The sequence below is a fragment of the Coturnix japonica genome, chromosome 2 (genome assembly GCF_001577835.2).
Source record: "Coturnix japonica isolate 7356 chromosome 2, Coturnix japonica 2.1, whole genome shotgun sequence".
In the NCBI taxonomy this organism is placed as follows: Eukaryota; Metazoa; Chordata; class Aves; order Galliformes; family Phasianidae; genus Coturnix; species Coturnix japonica.
In genome coordinates this window covers 131,398,077-131,418,803 of record NC_029517.1, presented here as the reverse complement: position 1 = coordinate 131,418,803, position 20,727 = coordinate 131,398,077, and the positions used below count along the sequence as shown (strand labels likewise).

Here is a 20,727-nt window from a genome sequence, read left to right as displayed (position 1 = left end):
CTCTTGTTTCCTTCACACTTAGCAGCTACTGTCCTTGTGGAAGGCCCAGCTATTTCTATGGACACTCCCTAAGGCCATCCAACAAAAGCAAGCAGCTTACCAAAGAAATGGTATTTGCACTATATCTCCTTACTGAAAGCATCGAAAGAGCATTCACGTGAGCAATTCAGTAGCTTAGCCACCCGGAACTTCATCTCTAACACAAGGCAGTGAGAAACAGATGGAGACAGTAAGATTCTGCAGTAAGATTCTTCAGAAATGCTAGGCAGGCATTTGTTCTCATGCTTGAGTACGTTACTATCTATGCGAAAGAAATCAAGCTTAAGCTTGACTAATGAAAACTAGTGAAAAAAATCTCATTAGGTTCAACAAATTGCAAGGGCTTGTGCATGGGTCACAGCAACCCCCACTATCACTACGAGCTGGAAGATGTAAGGATGGAGCACAGCCCTGCCGAAAAGGACCCGGGGGCACTGGTGGATGGGAAGCTGGATGGCAAGCTAGAAATGAGCCAGCAATGTGCATTCGCAGCCCAGAAAGCCAACTGTATCCTGGGCTGCATCAGAAGCAGCACAGCCAGCAGGGCAAGGGAAGCGATCCTGCCCCTCTACTCTGCAGTGGTGAGACCTCACCTGGAGTAACGTGTTCAGGTGTGGAGTCCTCAATATAGAAGAGATATGGACTTGTTAAAGCACATCCAGAAGAAGGCCACCAAAAGTAATCCAAGGGACTGAACACATGCCCTAAGAGGACAGCTGGGAGAGCTGGAGCTGTTCAGCCTGGAGGAGACCTGAGAATGGCCTTTCAGTTTCTAAAAGGGGACTATAAGAAGGGACAGACTTTTGCAGAGCCTGCTGCGATAAGACAAACAGAAACTGTTTCAAACTAAAAGAGGGGAGATTTAGACTGGACATAAGAAAAGTTCTTTATGATGAGGGTGGTGAAGCATTGCAAGAAGTTGCCCAGAGAGGTCCCGATCTTTGGAGACGTTCAAGGTCAGGCTGGACAGGACTCTGAGCATCCTGACGTAGATGTCCCTGTTCACTGCAGGAGAGCTGGACTAGATGACCTTCAAGGGTCCCTTCCAACTCAAAAGATTCTATGATTAATTTTTCTGCAGCATGACTGACCAATACGGTATTCAGTGACAAACTGATATCCCTGGGCCTTAATTATGAGAGCTTCACTTCCCTTACTGAAATCTTCGCAGAAGAGACATGCAAATTCAGGAATTAGAACAGCTTTATGTAAGATTTCCTAACTATGCATATCAGAAACACAGAGGCTGAAACAGACCTCTAGAGTTCATCTGGTTCAACTCCCCTGCTCAAGCAGGGCCACCTAGAGGAGGTAGTGTATGTACAAGAACACACTTATTATTTATATTCTAAAATATAGGACCACTTTCTCATATTTCCTCACAAAACATCAGAGGTCAACAGAATGTCTAGGAAGTAAGAAAAATGAAGAGTATTCTCAATGACAGAAGAAGTATCTTAACCATAATCATATGCTCTCAATAAAAATACTATATCCACTGACCTGAAGATATTAACAATTAACTGCAAAGTCATTTGCTGAACTTCTGTATTCAGTTTCTGCTGCCAAGCCCTTCTGCGCATCTGAAGTTCACTGAGATCTGTGGTGGCACGGAGATGACACAGCTCTAGGTCATAGTGCAGATGAAGACTCTCCGCTCTACAGAGAGAAGAACAGTATCAAGTTGCATCCAAACACCAACGTTATCTCGATATTTGTTAGGAAAGAAGTCACTTAGACATCAAGAAACTTAGCAAGACAAAGTGCAAGACTGGTTTACAAGTGCTGGCAAGCTAACAGGATTCCTGGAAGCCCTGCTTGCACTCACTTTTTAGTATGAAAGTCAGTAAAGTTCAGAGAATAATCAGTAATCAAAAACAAACAAGCACTCTAGAAAGAGTGTCCAACGTGATTTATGCCCTATGATAAACACAGCTTCAACATCTTTTCACCTTTTTTTGAAAGCTTCTGCTGCTTGTGCTGGAACATCTGGAATTTCAGGTTCCTCTTCAACCATTTTGGAATATGAAATATTCCCATCATCAATATTAATTAGAACTAAATCTTCACCTTCCTTTTAAGAAACAAAAGTGAAATTATGAACACTTTTTTGCTGTTTCCCCTTAACCTTAACTCAGGCAATGAATTATTTCAGCCAGAAGATAAATCAGAAAAGGATTACTTTTTACCCCAAACTAGAAGACCACACAGATATCTAAACTTACAAGATATATACCATTAATTCTGTAGCCATTAATCTTAGTTCACAAACATTTGGTATCTAATATGTAGCATTAAATTAATAATGAGTATTAAACCAATCCTTGATAAAGAACACACATGAATTTATGTGAAAGAATTTCTAAAAAACCTTTATACATTCAGCATTTACTCCTGTGTTTACTATGTGTTGTGTCAGAAGAGTCTCAAGCAGTGAAACACATGCAAATGCACAAGAAGCTATATGGACATAAAGTCCAAGCAGATCCATTAGTTTGTAATTTTAAGTCTTAAAGACCTGACTATAACTATCTGTAAGCAAACAAAAATCTTTCATACAATATCAAGGAGTGCTCTCTCACCTGACAGTGATATCATCGTATCTGTTAAAATGAATGGTTATTAAAAAGGTCCAACGCTTTTATTTAAATTGGACTTAACTGGACCTAAAGGTTACAGTTTGGCTTATGACCAGACGGACTGATACAACAGATTGATACAATACAAACTTTTATAATTTTTTCCATCTTAGGTCTTCTGTGAGCATTCAAAACATAACTAAATTAAAAAAACATTCCAAGCTGCATCTGAAAGAAGCAAGCAAATAATTGCATAGAAAGTGAACAACAAGAACGGCATCAGTCAAAAAACATACCGTGCTAACTTCTTCAAAGTGATCTGCATGACATCCCATAAGAAAAGATGTTGGAGCCATTACAAAATCCAGCATATGACGAGACAGAAGAGGCACAAAGGTGTGTTGCCACTGAAGGGGATGAAGGTACAACATAAAGCATTCAGCCACAAGTGTCAGCAGAGCCCAGTCAGAAGAGAAGAACACCATCTTCCGCTCAGTCAAAATACAGGTTATAATCTGAAAACAAGAAAAAGCTAAATGTACTTGAAGAGTTAAAACATACAGTACATACACAAATATTTCACCTGCTTCCAAAACAGCCCCAATAGTTACCTTACATCTTTTTAAATTGAAATAACATGTGCTTAGAGATCTATACTACCAAAACAGTGACAGTATATGTCATCAAGAGTTGTGTCACCAATGTCAACAAAGATAAGACTTAGTTAGAACATGTGGGTTATGTCACGAAGGTAAAACAAACTCCATGCTCAAGAATGGGCACACCTGAATTATTGGGTTTGTAATGTTCTTTGGGTAACTAAAACATCTATTTTTCTTGTACAACCACAAATTCCCACTATAGCCAATCTCAAATACTTTTTAAAGCATTGACTGGGTTTACCTGCAGCACCTGCTCTGGCTTGAAGCACAGCAATGGAAGATGAAGATCCAAGTCAATAACTGGACTGTCCGGATCCTCTCGTGAAGGAATAATTATATGAAGTGGTTTCATATTAAATACCTGTTACAACAGACATTTTCCATTTCTTAGTGAAAGAATTTCATTTAATTCAGAACTTTATTACCAACTATAAAACACTAAAATCAAGTGAGTGCAAGAAGACAGGTCAAATATATCTGCTGGAATATCAGAGGGTGAATACTGTACATGCTGCTTCTCTCAGCACTTAACAGCAGATTGGTTTAGCCAATCTTTCAGCTATGCTATTTGTTTCTGCTTTAACCCCTCATCCCTGGGTCAAGGAAATCAGCTAAGGAGAAGCATATGGCTGAAGCACTGTTTCCTTGGAACTATTTCAGCTATGTGAAAGGTAACATGCTGAAATGAACTCAGATGACATCCAGCTTGATTTGTGAAGGGCTGTAAATAAACACAACCCAGGCATCTTAGCTTCCACACAGAATACAAACATTTATGTGAGTTTCTCTTCTCAGCTAGGTCTTATCCATGCAGCAGCAAGTCCACCCTAACCACAATATTTAACTCAGTACATTTAATATATTAACAATATTTAACTCACAATATTTAACTCAGGCTCTGCTTCCCCAGAGCCACTCAGACAAGATATGAAGAAATCCAGAACCATGTGTTTTCAGCAACTTATTTAATCACCCTCATTTTTTTCCCCACAGGGTTCGCACTAATTCTTAGTCACACAGCTGCACATCAGTGCAATACACAATCAAGACGACAGCCATAGTGACATATGCATCAGGCACAAGACAGGGAACTCCCACACTTTGGTCAAGTGACAGTTACATAATTTACTCGTGTTCAGGAGTGTGTATTCAGTGAGATGGCAGTGGCATATTATAGAAGTGAAAGTTAACTTCCTTTCATATAGAGCAGGTGCAAACTGGAGCTTCCAGCTGCTTCTCGTAGAGATTATATGGGCTGACTCCCAGTGAACCAGAAGTTGGATTATGCTGTGCCCAGATGTACCTCTGGCATCATCTCATACTAGTTGGGATGAACCTAATCTTTCCATGCAAAGTACTGTAAAGTTAAACAGTATGACTAACAAGCATGCCAGCATTCCAGCCTGCACCCTGGTCACATCATTACTACTTGTACTAATAATGCATAGCCTTAATTTCAGAGCAATGGTATTAACAACAATTATACACCAGCAGGTGAAATCTAATAAAATACTAAAGAACATTCTCTGATTCATACAAGAGCAACACCCTAGAGCTTTATAACATGTCGTGTCAAATTAACAATGAAATTCAGCATCAATCATTACCAAGTGCAGTGGTCCTGGTGGTGGGCTGGGTATTAAAAATAATTTTGCTGCAAATTCTTTTACATGATCATCAACATCTAAATCCTTGAAAGATCGCAGCTGCACAAGTAAGCTGAAATTCAAGTAGAGACGATTACTTATAAAAATAGCAAACAAACAGAAAAGAAACTTTTCTGCTGGTAACCTAAAGCTAAAAAGCATTATTAGCAGCAATGAAGTTATTATACCAGATTATTTGTTTCTAATTTATCACATAGATCAATAGACTCATTTAATTTATTGATGTTGTACATCAAAAGCAGAAGCTTTCTTTGTTGTTGATGGATGTGCTTTCTGTTTCATTCCATAAAATAATGCTACATCATACACCAGAGAACACTGCTAGCACATCTTGTCTCATAATAGCAGAAGAAACCTAGAGGTGAGATGTACCTAAATTAATTGGCCTGTACAGATTGCTTCAAAAACAACACACCATCAGTTGCAGCACAGTGCCTTGATGGTCATCTCATCCCAGGCATCAACTCTGGAAAAGAATATCATGTCACAGAAACAAAGAAGTTGTAGATAGAAGAAGAGAAATAAAAGACACAGGCTAAACTGCAGAGGAATCTGAAGGAAGAGTCCTATTTAGCATAAGGCCTAGGGCCTGCTTGGACACTGAACCTGTTACCAGTCCTAAACACAAAAAGAATAAACACAGCTGTACAAACCTGCCAAAAGTCTGTTTTAGAACTGTTACCACAGCTGTTTCAAGGCTACAAAGTACAAAGATCAGGTTTGTGTTATGTGCCAATCAAGTCATGAATGCTTAAACGTACATGATATCAAGACCGCAAACCACAATGTCCAACAGAATTAATGAAATATAATGACTAAAACTAAAAGCTTAAAATGTGAGCCTGCAGATCTTTATGTACAAAAATTGGGAATTTAACATGGTTATACTCTCCACTGAGCCTTCATTCTGCTTGGTACCTTTACTGGCTTCTTGCAGAAGAATACTTGTTCTTGAGGAAGAAAGTCTACAAAGCAACTGAATAAATCAGGTGATACAAGAGAAATCAGAACATTATATTTGTACACAGATTCAAGATTCTGGAATAAAAATATCCTGTCCTGTATTTCTGAGCTTTTTGTTGTATTAGCATAGTATTTAATTAATTCATGTTTGGAAACAGCCCTGGTCTCATCAGCTGCTGTGGGGTGTGGAAGAGAGGAAACTGAAATTTCCTCAAAGAAAATCAGAGTTGAATCATTTTTGAATAATTACACCGTAATACTTCAGCTGTTACTATTATTATTTGAGATTGAAAAGTATGTATCAATGCATTCAGTAAATGCTATAACAGAATGAACCTGATCTAGTGCAGAGAAGGAGAAGATGTACAGAAGGGATAGTAAGAGTTCCGTAATCAGTACACTGTGCCCATTAATGAAATGTAATAGCAGCTGACAGCTCTGCTACTGCAAACATCTGCTGAAATAAATGAGGTAATCTCTGAAACATTAAAGAGAGAGCTAAGGAGTTTATGAACCTTCCATTAACTCTATTAACTGTCTTCAAACAGATATTTCATCTAACAAGAACAAGTAAGAATAGGCCTTTTGTACTGCCTCAGTGCTGTGAGCAATTTCTACACTTTTCTCAAGGCAGTTGAAAAGACCAATACACAGGTTGGAAGATTTACTATTTGAATGGAGCCTATCCATCCATCCAACACAGGAGCTCATCCAGAAAGAGATGACTGGCAGGGTTGTTTCATTTTACATGTGTAATACAGCTAGTCGACCACTGGGCTATAGCAATGAGCTAGCAAGAAGGCAGAATCATTCTTCACATGTAGAATAACAGACTGCAGTAAAAAACAGAATACATGAAGTGCCCAAACCTCTCCTTTTAAAAACATACCCTTTCAAATAACACAGAATAATGCAATAACTGCAATGTTGTGAAGCCATCTAGATGCATATCTGCACACTTTAGGAAGGGGTATGGAGTCCATTTTAACTGCTTTAGATTTGGAATTACTGCCCACTAGTAACATGAAAACTAGCTGTAAAATTAATTAAACAGAATATAAAGATCATCATCACTATGAAAACATGCAAGTTCACCTTGCAGTTCAAAGCACTTACGTGGATCTAATGTTTGATGCTAACTTGGAATCTGAGATTAATCACTGTTCTCAGTTATTTCTACAATACTTGGCCATATGAGAAATATTAGAAGCCCAAGTTTTATCTAAGAATGCTTGCAATGATGAAATACTTCTGAGGACTCTTCTACTTGAAAGCAAATCATCCCACCTACGTGCAACCGTTTGCAATGCACATCATGGAAACAACCAGTTAGACATAGAAGAATTCTGGAGAACAGCAAAATCTTAATTGAATCATAGAATGACCTGGGTTGAAAAGGACCACAATGATCATCCAGTTTCAACCCCCCTGTTACGTGCAGGGTCGCCAACCACCAGACCAGGCTGCCCAGAGCCACATCCAGCCTGGCCTTGAATGGCTCCAGGCATGGGGCATCCACAGCCTCCTTGGGCAACCTGTTCCAGTGCATCACCACCCTCTGATAGAAAAACTTCTTCCTAATATCTAACTTAAACCTCCCCTGTCTCAGTTTAAAACCGGTCCCCCTTGTCCTATCACTACCAACCCTCATAAACAGCCTTTGTCCCTTCTGTTTACGTTCTCCCTTCAAGTACTGGAAGGACACAGGGAGGTCTCCCCAGAGCCTTCTCTTCTCTAAGCTAAACAAGCCCAGAATCTTTTGCTATAACAGGATCCAGAAGAGAAGCAGAACCTGTTTAGATGCTACTTCAACATCAGACCTTCATCAACAACAGCAAACAGTATTTTTCCAGTAGGTATTACCAGGAAAGGGTTACATACTAGAACTAGGGGCTTAAGTTCCACCAGAAATTGTTTTCATATCTCCAGACTGGTAGAATAAATCACTTGAAGCATCCAGCAAAGCAACACTGAAGCATAACAAAGACACTCTGGTAATCCACTGTTATTATATTTAACCCATAGGCCACCTGATTGCAGTTAAGGCACCTTAAGTGAAAATAACATCACGTCTGGTTTACAGGAAAAGAGTGACAAAGTCTTGAAACGTTACAAAAACCTGAAACAACCCCAGCTGTACAGAGATCAAGGCTCAAAATGTATCACTGAGGTCTAGTTTACTATAATCGCTTATATTCCATTCAGAACAGTTACACAGCCCAGCAACTGTTTTATTCCTGATGCTGGAAAAAAATACAATGATCAGTAATACAAAATAATAATAATAATAATAATGTTATCTCTCCACTCCTTCCTCTCCACCCACTGAAGCACACAAGAGGTATTTTACAAGGGCAAAAAAATAAAAACAACAGAATACTCTAAATTTGTCAATAAAACAGAATCAAGGAAAGCAAGTGTTGATTACACGCTTAAAAATAAAGTTTGAAAAAGCTCCAGAAAAACATATCATGGAAACATAAGCAGTTGAGTTTCCAGTCCAGCAGGAAAAGTCAGCACTGAACACAGCTTCACCACTTCCCCTCTCCTTCCAGCTCCACACAATGGTATCTCACAGCCAGGTGCCCCAGCTGTATGGAAAGAGCTGTGCAACTGAATGACAAATCTCTGTTATATCACCAGGGCAGCCCATAGTTCTATTAACCTGTGGAATTTCCACATAATTATTCACGTATTTATTAATCAATTAAAGCTTAAGTGGTAGATTGAAGATAAATTTGAACTCCCTCTAAAAGGCAGTATAGCTTAAAGGATAAAACTAAAGTTAGCCTAGAGGCTAATGCTTTAAGTAGGTGCAAAAATCTATGTATGATTAAGGCAGGAACGTTTAATTACAGTGTTTAAAATATCCAGCCAGAGGCAGGAACTTGCATTTCTGAAGAGCTGACTCTGCCTGCAACTTTCTGCACGTGCAGAGACTCCACCTGAAAGCTGGCTCCTGTCTGCACTGAACAAATACAAGAGACCCAGAAATATTTCTGCAACCTCTGGAATGGCTTTCCTGAATATCTTCCTGCTTCTCTGTTAGCAGACTACTTAGAAATCCATTCACACTGACTGCTTCTCCCTGCACAGAAGTATCTCACTTCAGAGAACAAAAGACTCATTCATGAATTTACTATAGAAGCTACTGGAAAAGCTGAACCTATGCTAGTTCCCAGGCAGCAGAAAGCTAGTGTGTGTTCACAGATTATTATAACATAAAATACTATAAATATTATAAAAACTAGATAAATGGGAAAGCATCACACCTCAGGAACATGGCTGTAACAGATGACTGGAGCTCTGAGAGTAGAAAAAGGCAGCAATGAATCAGCTCCAACACCACCAATGCCTGGTGCAACTTAAGGGGAAAGAGTGGAAAAAGTGACCCAAGCAGGGAAGTAGAAAGGGAAAGAAAGACTTCCTTTCTATTTTAGTGACCATCCCGAATGTGAATACCAAGTTTCCATCACATCTAAGTCCTCCACCCACAATTAATACCTTTACTTATGCTTTGAAAATGGCAGGGAAGATCTAGCACTAAGAAAGGTAGTGGGGTTATGACCACAAAATAACTTCCTGAAAAAAGAGACAAACTTATGGTTACTTATCTTGTAACCCATCTGCACTGAATAATATTTTACCACTTCTAATCTACCATGTCCTCTGTATACTGCAGTGTTGTTTCCTGGTTCTATGCCAGCCAAGTAACCACTGTACTTATTTAGTTAAAAATAGAGTGTTGCGATTTATACCAGAACGACAGAATTGCACTCTTCTTACTATTCAGGTAACATTCACTTTACATTTCTTCTCTTCCACGCCTCTGCAATTCTTAACTTAAAACTAATAACTGTCGTAGTATTATGCAAACTCATATATTAATATATTAAGACCTGTATAATTATTTCTAGTAGAGACACACATGATAGCAAGTCTTACCATGAGAGACAGTCTTTGAGGGCATTAAAATACGGATATCTGGATATAACACAAATAGCAAGCGGTACAAAACAGCCAGGCTTCTTCCCAGCCCGCACAGATTCCCACTGGGTCTGTCCATTAGAGGCAATACAGCCATCCTACAAAGAAACTACAGATTAATGTGTTTATGTTAATTAGGAATTTATGGCTGGTATTTTCTTAAGAACCCAAGAGAGTCGATATCCCAATTCCCTTAAATTTTAAAGGGATTTGGATGTCTGCCTCCCTTGAGCTCTAGAGAAAAATGTCAGCCTACAAGACTACAACGCACATATTAAATGAATTTTAGTAGAGAAGATATTTATAAAGAACACAGAGTATAAACTTCACACACATACATAAAAAACTAAACACGCCCAAGGGAAGAGACTGCTTTTAAATATTCAAAACTCCTAATTGAAATCATAACAGTTTCTTTTATGTAAAACAGAGATTTACATTAGAACAGCACTGAATTAAATGACAACAGCATTACTAAACCTGATTTGTTCTTTATTCCTCCTAACAAAAATTATCAGATAACTAACTTCAAAAATGCACCTGACATTACTTTCAAAGTGTTTCTCTTTTAAATATATTTCAGTAAAAGCATGAGTTAAATAACATACTTGCATGGGCTGATAGTACTGTGCAACAACGCCGTATGTTCTGTTACCACAGACATCTGTGAAGACCAGGAAGTGAATGTGGTCCTCTCTTGGTTCTGAAGTTATATAAAGTCCTCCTGCAATGAATATAGAAACCCCTTTATACACACATATTTGCATATTCTGTATATATATATATACATACATACTTCTCCATACACATACATTTACAACTGCTTGAAAAAATATCATTTAAAACAAATATTGCACACTTTTGCCTAATTTCAAGAGAAATTTGAAGTGTTTAGTATGCACATATTGTGTTTCATTTAAGAGTTATTAGACAGGTTGTAAGCCACACATCACTGGAGAAGCAAAGATATTACATAGTTATTTTGCATTTTAAATGGCAAAATACAATAGATGAGTTTTGTTCACTTTTTTCCCCCCCTTCAAGACATTTGCAAGGTCTGCAGTTCCAATACTCCTATTAAAATTGTTGCGATTAAACCTTGAGGAAATAGTCATTAATTCATGGATATCTCAATAGCCAATGAAAAGTGAAGTGGAAAGTACTCAGTCGTTTAATACAAACAAACAAAAAAAGTTAAGGAGGAAGTGCATGATCATTGAAACCAAGATTTACCAATAATAGAAAGGGATTTCTGGCTTCCCCCTCTTAGAACTGTTGTGACAGCCAATGCTGATGGATTTGTTCACACTGAACAGCCCTGCATGTAACAGCTGCTCTCCACACGGACTCGCTCACAAGCCAACACGTTTATTTATTTTTTTACTGTGAAATTCATCAAAATAGCAAAAGATGCTTTTCTAAATGATTCTCAAATATCAAAACAGTTCTCATTTATTAGTAGGAACGCAGCAATACCTGGGAAGCACAGCTGTGGCAAACCAATGAGATCAATGTCCTTTGGAACTGTAATATCTTCAGTGCCAGGTGCTTTCTGCTCCCCATTGAGAGTCTTGGCATTTTCCAACTTGGGTCTCTCTTTCTTTTTTCTGAAAGATCGGCGTTTGCCTCTGGTGAAGTTACTGCCGCTCGTATTAGTCGAGTGAACATCATCTCTGTTGATAAATGGAGGCACAAATACAGAAAGAACTTCTGGATGCAGGGGAAGAAGACTTCTGGGTTTTCTTTGAGTGTCCTTTAAAAAAATGATAATAAGAAAAACATAAACTGGCATTCATCCCCTAGGGTTTCTTTTTGAAGCAATTATAGCTTTATTTTCTCTCTGCTTCTAAAACTGTGGTTTTATAACACACTTTCCCTTGATAATTCATCTTTCACTTAGTTTCATGATTTAAAGAAGTTAATGCAAGGGGAGTACACAAGTCATTTTTAGTCAGCAATAAATCATTCTTCATCATTCAAAACATCTCACCCACAAATCTCTTCGCATAAGAAAGCGAACAAATCCTAAGTCAGATATTCTCTCCTTCCAAGCATTCAGGCTAAGCATAAGCTGAATTTAAAATAAAAGTTTACTAACAACAGAAAACAGGCAGCAAGTAAAGAAAAGCAAACAAAAAGGAAGTAGAGCTGAACTCCCCAGGTAAGTCTTTGTTCAGTTTTAGGGAAAACCTGGGCCATGTAATGGATACAAGTAGCTGCATCTTCAGTTACTTCATTGTAATTTTAATTCCTTCTGAAAGACCAAAACAGCAAGTGAAAGCTCTGTTCAGTGAACGGATATTTGGAAACAGGAAAGGCGAGTCTCGCTGTGGCTCAGAAGCTGTTCCGTGTTCAACTCTTTGCCAACCGATAAATGAAGAAACTTCTTTTGCCCTCAGACATGATGCAGCAGCACCACTTATTTACATGTTCCTTCGGTACCAATAATGACATCTTCCATTATTTTCCCCACTCAAAGATACACTATTGACTTAAAAGAGCGTGTTACGAACTGGAATACTGAGTGCCATACCCTACCAAGCTAAGAACTTCATTTTTCTAGTGGGCAGTTGACACCCATTCCATGTGAAGAAACTGAACAGAGATAAATCCAACATGACCACCCTCAAAAACATGCTGCTAAACTTTACAGATGGAAATTCAGAATTAGAGCTTAGCCCTAAAGCAGTTATTAAGATGACTTCCTCTGCTCCTGTGAGAATAGTACCATATACGTCACAGAGAAGAAACAGCCTTTTTAAGTGAGCACTAATCTAAACATGAAAAACAGAGTGTTGAAATCACAGTGTAACATCAGCCACGTGACACCTCCTTGATCTCATTTTCCTCTTTCCAACACCAAAGAAGTTCATTCCACCCCAAATGTTATGAAAGAACTGGCTTCTTTACAGAAGAGCTGAGTGGGGAAAGTCATGAAGCCTTAGAAGAGTTAGTTTGGAAGGGGCTTCTAGAGGTTCGAGCACAACCTTTTGCTCAAAGCAGCAATAAGTGAAGATGGATCAGGTTGATTTGGATCTTATCCAGACATCACCTGGTCTAAGGAGCCTGCTTGGACAGGAAGGTTGGACAAGATGATCCCTAGAGGTTCCAGAAATCCACTATCAAGATACAGTATTCCAAGTAGATACATACCTCAGTGCTGAATTATAACAATAGCCATCACTTACCTTCACCTGCTGGCTATGGCTCTGATAATGTAAGTCATTACATGCTCAGTTTTCACTGCAACAAGAGCACACTGATAACTAATAATCAACTTGAACTACATGATCCTTGAGGTCCCTTCCAACCCGGGTCATTCTGTGAACTTGATTATATATGGCTTCTTGCACAAGACAAGACACCTCATTTCCAGAGGGCTAATACAGAAAAAGGCAACGAAAACAAAGGGGGTGGGGAGGGAGGGAAGGGTTGAAGGTAGGGGCTGGGGGTTATGTCTGAATTAGGATGGCCAGAAAGCACAACACAGCCATTGTCAGAGCAACATCCATAACACTGGGAGTGGTAGGCAGATCTAGAAACCAACAACTGAAACAACCAGGCATCCTGCAGACTGCTCACATTTGTCAGAACAAAACCCAGTTTTCCATCTGACAACAGCTTGGGGAAAAGAAGATGGCTGTATGATCTTTATTATTGGACATCTGAGCCCTACAAAATATACATCACCAACACTAAAAACATCATGAAATACTCAAAAGCTGTCTTTGATCTCTTCAAACTGAAGTCTCATAGTGACAATATGATTGTCACTAAGAAGGATCAATAGATGACCGCCCAGAAACTTCAGTTTTGGAGCTTCAATGCAAAATTGTATCTTTGTTCCCGGAATCTCCACTGTCAACAGGTCAATAATACAAAGCTTCTCTTCTTTTGGGAGTGGTTTAACCATCATGCTCCCACTGATTTTATTACTTTATAACCCCACGCTGCAATAAAATAACTGCACAAACACACTTCCTAGACCTAGATTTGAAGGTTACATCTGCAAATACCACCTTGAGCCCAGCACTTTGCAGTGAACTTTTCTTTTTCTGTTGATCATTTCCCTTCTCTCAGCATTCACTGAAACTGCACAAAACACATCCTACCATTTCCTCACATCGATAGCACTGTGGGAAGAAGAGGAAGTGGAATAACCCTACAAACTTTATCCCAGAGACTGAAATCCCTGCAGTTCAACAGCTCAAATAGATGTTGCTGTAGTAACATTAATACAGGAGAGAATACTTTCCTTTCTGACACCACATTCTATATTTTGAGCAGAGGATTTAAAGCCTGTAGCGCAAGCAAAGCAATGGAATGGCTCTATTTATTAGGGTTTTTTAATCCAATTTCCTATGTATTGTCCTACAAAGTGTTTCTTTTTGGAAGCGATGAGATCATACCGTGGATTGAAAAAAGAAATTCGCTCATTCGAAGTTTACTTCTCAAACAAATACCAAAACAACACGTAGACTCCAGTTACAAAAGCCTGGTGATAAGATTTATGGCACATCTACTTCCCCAATTTCAACGTACACATGAATGAGGTCCTGGAATTTGAACCTCACTTTAACCAATATCACTTAAGAAGCCAACATCAGCAAAACCGCCTTCTGAATAAGCGAGCAGCAAGAAAGACTTTGTTATCTAACGCTACTTAGAGCGCACAAAGCCAAGCTCAAGGTAGACAACAGAGATCCGTGGGAGCTGAAGTTTTGGCTTTCAGCATGTGCCAACATCACGGCTTCCCCTATGGCAGGACAGTATCAGCCACCACCATCAGCACATTTGAACAAAGCAAAATCAGGAAGAGAATCGAATTGTTAACTCAGAATCACAGAATTGTAGGGGTTGGAAGGGACCTCTAGAGATCATCGAGTCCAACCCCCCTGCCAAAGCAGGCTCCCTACAACCATGTCACACAGGAAGGCGTCCAGGCGGGGTCTTAAATATCTCCAGAGAAGGAGACTCCACCACCTCCGTGGGCACCTGTTCCAGTGCTCCGTCACCCTCACTGTAAAGAGTCTTTTCCACACATTCATGCAGAACTTCCTATGCTGTACTTTCATCCATTACCCTCTAGTCCTGTCCACTCACTACTGAAAGAGACTAGCCTCACCACTATGGCTTCCCACACCTCAGGTATTTTATAAACCTGGATCAAGTCCCTTCAGCCTTCTTTTTTCAAGGCTAAACAGACCCAGCCTCCCTAAGTCTCTCCTCACAGGGGAGATGCTCCAGGCCCTTCACCATCTTAGTGGCCTCTCTGCTGGACTCTTTCCAAGAGATCCCTGTCTTTTTTGTACTGGGGAGCCCAGAACTGGACACAGTATTCCAGAAGCCTCACCAGGGCAGAGTAGAGGGGAGGATCACACCTCCTTCTACCTGCTGGACACGCTCTTTTTAATACACCCCTCGTATGCCATTGCTCTCTTTGGCTACAAGGGCACACTGCTGCTCACGGTTAATTCTGTCGTCCACCAGGACGCCCAGGTCCCCCTCTCAGCAGAGCTCCTCTCCAGCAGCTCTTCCCCAGCCTGTACCGGTGCATGCAATTATTTCTACCCAGGTGAAGCGACACGTGAAGCGACAGGTGACCAACAAGTTATAAACCAGATACTCAAAGCAACACACAATATATCAACTTCTGCTATGCCTGAATAGAACCAGCTGTAAGAAACTGAGCACTTCATGACTCCAAGCTTAATCTCCATGCAGGGATTTACACCCTGTTCTCCTAATAGCGCAGGTCACCCCCGTAAAAAGATGGGAAATGGGCTGTTCACCTGTGAAGGATACACACTATTAAAGCATTCTGCCGTCCCAGCTTACAGAAATTCACCTCACATCCTCCACATTCATCCGAAAAAAGCATTATTAACCTCACTATGGAATAACCCCTACTACATCGATACTCTCCTACCAAAACAACTGCTTTTAAAGCATTTCTGTCTCAACCAGTGACAAAAACCGAGGTAACTCAGTAGTTTTGCTGATCGTTGGAAAGAAGCACGGCCAAGGGAGCAGGCGGGGGGGGGGGGGGTTGGGGAACTGACCCCACAGAGCCCACCCAGGCAACAGCCGCCACCTCTCACCTGCAGTTGAGACTTTAACTGCTCCCTGGGCACGCCGACCAACAAGCAGACCTCCAACAGGCCCGAAGGCAACGCATCCTCCATGGCACGGCAAAGCAGAGCTGCGATAACACACGATCCCTCCGGCGGCTCCGTCCCTCAAGGCCGCTCCGCTCCTCCCAGTCGCAGCGGCGGGGCGAGCTCCCTCACCCGCCTCTCCCCCTCAGGGTAATACGCGTTTTGATTGGCTCTTCCTCCTGTCGCTCTTGACTGTGACCAATCAGAGCCATAAGTGGTGACCTGGCGGGCTGGGTGTGGGCGGGGCCTCGCTGCTCGCTGCGCTGAGGTACTTTCCTTCCTCAGCAGCTTTGAGTCTTTCTTCGCACCTCTTCTCCACCCAGAAAAGCCATTTTAATTCCCAAAACGAAGCTCTGACCAGTTTCCCCTAAAGGCCTGATGGCACGAAAAGGCTGAGGTGCCTCAGGGTTGCCCCCATTGCCTCTGAGAAGCGAGGTGAAGTCATGGGCTGGTGCTTTGATAAGAGGTGTTGTCCTCCTGCTGTTTGCTTCAGGTGACTCAGCAGTAGAATGTGACATAATAGACATTAAATTAGACTCACGGTTACGTAACACGTCATAGTTTCGACGAGCCGTAACCACAGATTTGATGGGAGGCTGTGGGGTGTTTTCATCTCAGAAGGTTCTCGGATGGGGCTGCCCACGTAGCAGAGAAATAACTGAAGGGACTCTGCTTTATTTTTGATACACGGTGAGTCACTATCACTCCCTGTTGCCTCTGCACACATCTTCACAAACGTAAATATTTTACCTCCGGAAACAGTGTGACGACATAAGGCACCTGAAACTCAAAACAGCAGTTTCTTTGAGACAGAAAGTATAGAAGTTAATCTCAAACACGACCAATGACTTCTTCGTGGTTTTTTTCATGATCTTCAGAGGCACATTTAAAAAAAAAATCCCAAATTTTGTGCTTCTACCCCATGGATATGACACAAAACCTGAGCAAGAGCTCCAAGGTAAAGCTGAAAAAGGAGTTTGCCCTTCAGAAGCTGTAGGGCTGTGTGCTGTAATGCCTTTAAGTGTCATAAGGAGTTATATGATGGCTGTGGAGCGTGTTTTTTTTTTAGTGTTGATTTTCATTCATGCATGTACATCTTTTCAAGCTGTACAGGGAGTGCACAGTTTCTAACTCAGGACTTTCTATGCAAACTTCTACAGTTTCACCATGATTTATATGGGAACGAAAGGAATTTCCTTTTGAAAAATAATATAGACATCATTTGTGTTCTGCAGGTTTATTCATACAATCCTCCGTTTACTGTCTTCTCTTTCATTTACAGCCATATCTTTCTTTCAGTGAGGACTGTGTCTCAGACTGCTGCTTCCTTCCACTGCCTGGCTCACAAGAACACCCATTTCTGTGCCCATGTTATTGCACAGACAAGAAGACTTTATTCTGTCTGGTAAGAACTATGTGCTCTAGGCGAAGAGAAGTACAGCATGAAGTATGCTGCTCTAAAGTGTGTCATGTCTAGAGATCTATGAAAAAAAACACACCATCTCAAGTGTTTAATCACTTCAGTTGTCAAATCTTAGTACAAATTCTTGGGTAGGTGTAAGCATTTATTTAAACAAAACTCAGAGAGGTCAGGTTGTAATATTCTTTCCAACTTAAGCATATTGCTGTTTTATATTCCTTCTTCCAGAATAACGAAGCAGAAGAATTCCATGGATGTGCTTTATTGGTACATTATGTCATTTCTTTCATTGCCAGGCAATGCAAATACCTATATGAGCAACCAAGCAACCACTTGGTAACTGACTATGCAAATTAGATTATTAGTTTCAACCAAGAGTCCTGCACAGTTTTGAGATGTCTTTCTCAGGGTTTCAGATATTTATTCTTAATATTGCTACAAAAACCTTTTTATTGTCTTGGGTTTTGTCCAAGTGAATACAATGCCTCTGAGCTCAGTATTACTCTGTGAGATGACACTGGATTCAGCAGAAAGGCATTGGAGAAAGGAGGACAGCTTAGCTTAGGGATCTCAGCATATATTAACAGGTCCATTTGTATCTTCTTTCCTTTTTACTTGGTTTGTCTGGGGCGTGCTGCCACTGTTTGCAGTATAAAAGAAACTAATTCTTTTATTAACATTAACTATGATTTACCATGTATTCCTTTAATAGTACTGACATTAGAGAAAAATGCTTACACAAGACCAGCTTTGACAAACTACCTCCAGATGGGATTTGTACTCTCCACTGATTGTACCTGCTCACGTACTAAAGAAGTCAGCTACCATCTGCTATTTCCTCACAGTTCTCAAGCTATGAAACGCTATTCCTAATTTAAACTTTTGTAGGGAAACACACCCCTTAACATTCATGTTCTTTGATTTGAAGTGTTTCACCACCACCTCTGAATAAGCTAATGCAAGTACAAGAAAAATAGGAGACTGTCATGTCTATCATTTTTCCCTGGGAAGGCTCTTACTGAGCTATGCTGCACTACAGTGTACAGTGTAGACTAACCCCAGAACTGTCAGTAGCAGTCTTTTAACCTGCAAGATATCTAATTTAGTATGTTATATACAGAATGCTTTTCAGATTGTATTATGGTTGGAATTAATTACCCGTCTGTCATCTCCTTTGAAACTTAAAGGTAAACCAAGCTACACTGAATGAGGGTAGGATGTGGTAGGGAGGGAAGAATGTCATACCATACACATGCAGCAATGTTTTCTGACTTAATGTTTGTGCCCCACTGGGGAGTGACAGAGTGATAATGAGGTCAGTAAGGTCTCATCAGCCCCATTGTAATCCCCCAACTTAACAAAAGCTTCTGCAGAGGGCTGCGGGTAATGCGGTGTGCAAGACTGGTGGACATTGTTAAACTGGAAGAAATTCAGTAGACTTCAGCAGACTGAAGACTTGTTCTGAGAAGAGAGACTAAGTGAACAGGGCTAGGGAAGAGAGGGGTTCAAAGGAACTAATAGCAGGTCTGTGAGCTCTGGGGAGATCATCAAGATAGCCAAGATCTTAGAACTGAGGTGTACAACAGGAAATGGACCAACAGAGGCGATGCATTGAAATCAGGAAAGTACTGAGTGTGTCTGAGGAAAAGACTTTTCATTATAAGAGCAGTTAAGCACTGGAACAAGGGCCTAGAGATCTGCCATGTGCATCTCTGGAGGCTTTCGAGAAGAGACAGAATAAAGCCATAAGCAAATGGATCTGACCTGACAGATGACCCTGCTTTGAACTGGAGTTTGGACTAGAGGGCCTCCTTCCAACCTAGATGATACTGTCATTCTCAGTGACTTTCTGTGGACAAATACAGCAAAAAGATTAAGAATTCTTTATATAGAGGAAATAAAATGTTAGAATTCCAGTAAACCAAACAGCCAATTGTACAGTCAGTGATCTTCCACTTCAACACAAATTATTTGTTTTGTGACAGAGTAGCTGAGCCCCAAGGAAACAGATTTGTTGTCAAAGCAACACTTACTCCTCATCATCTCTATGTTTCTCTTAAATAGACTGGCCATAATTTCAGTTTTCTACTCAAAAAAGATTTGTTGAAAATTCTTGGAGGGGAAAAAAAAAATAGCTCTGAGCTTTATCACATGTAATAACATTATCTTGTCTGTCCTGAACTGGACTAGGGTGAGTGCTCTGAATATTAGAAAGATTTTGCATTGTAGATATTGTGAGTTATTCCTGAGTTTCTTCCTCAATCTAATCATTTCAGGGTCAATTTTAGTAGTGTTTTGTTTACATGGGATGTATAACATGTCCCTCAAAACTGCCTTGCTTAACATGATGTTTATTGTTCCAGTTATTTACCATCTGGCACAGTCTCAGACAGACAAGGTTTTTGATAGTTTAACCATTTATTTATTTTTTTAATAGAAGCATTAAGATTTCATAACATTTGTCATTTTACCAGTGTGCTGTAAAAGAAATGCAGATTCAGAATTGCAGAAGTGGTGAGAAGAAAAAGCAAATGTCAAATAGTGCAGAGAGACAGAAACTAATATTAAACTTTCAGGTAGAGTATTTTTTGTGTACTAACTTCTTGTGTATATCAACCTAAGAAATGTTAAAATACATAAGCACGAGTACCTTAATTCATGACTATGAACTGCTTTTTTCTGTAAAGGAAAATAGTTTCTGTCTCTGAAGTCTAAAGAACCTCTCAGGATGCTCCATTTTGTTGAGGTCTATCAGCAGTTCCTAACTTAACAAAAGCACAATACAGTGAACTTCTTCATCAATAGTTAATGCTAACTTAGTGAAACACACATTAAAAGCCAAACTCATTCTTTCTTGATCTATTTGTATCTACCTCTGCAGCTCTCAGTATGAAAAAATAGCACATATAGATAAAATTAACTTTGCTGCACATAAACAAATTTTCTCTAACCTCAGGTGCTGTTTAAGCATGACAACATTGATCATTTTTAAATATTCACATTACAGTGTTTTTACAGAAGATTAATTTGGGTTAAAACAGAATACGAAACAATTGTATTTTCCATATAAAACAGCTTCCAGGCATACTCATTTTATTTCTAGGTAAAAAATGTATAAGGAAAACCACAATAAGGCAGCATACAGCAAGTCTCCTTTACAGCAGTATAATGGAAAACAAAACAAAGACTATCTGTAGGCTTTAGCCAGTATGTTTATGTATAACATGAGATCACTTCAGTATCACAGCCCTT

At 39.9% G+C, this 20,727-nt stretch overlaps 1 protein-coding gene across 2 annotated transcripts in view; it reads right to left on the bottom strand.

The window, feature by feature from the left end:
• Positions 1–16,184, bottom strand: part of DENND3 (DENN domain containing 3) — a 38,664-nt gene extending 22,480 nt beyond the window's left edge. For both annotated transcript variants that reach the window (XR_004306298.1, XM_032442924.1), the window contains exons 1-9: positions 15,999–16,184; positions 11,374–11,650; positions 10,506–10,621; positions 9,856–9,995; positions 4,888–4,999; positions 3,522–3,641; positions 2,915–3,133; positions 1,992–2,113; positions 1,543–1,698 (exon numbers count right to left, since the gene is read on the bottom strand). Coding sequence is in view for 1 of the 2 variants with exons in the window: in XM_032442924.1 (XP_032298815.1) it covers positions 1,543–1,698; positions 1,992–2,113; positions 2,915–3,133; positions 3,522–3,641; positions 4,888–4,999; positions 9,856–9,995; positions 10,506–10,621; positions 11,374–11,650; positions 15,999–16,082 (1,346 nt within the window). In the remaining variant the exon portion in view is untranslated. The remainder of the gene's footprint in view (positions 1–1,542; positions 1,699–1,991; positions 2,114–2,914; positions 3,134–3,521; positions 3,642–4,887; positions 5,000–9,855; positions 9,996–10,505; positions 10,622–11,373; positions 11,651–15,998) is intronic.
• Positions 16,185–20,727: the final 4,543 nt, after the last annotated feature.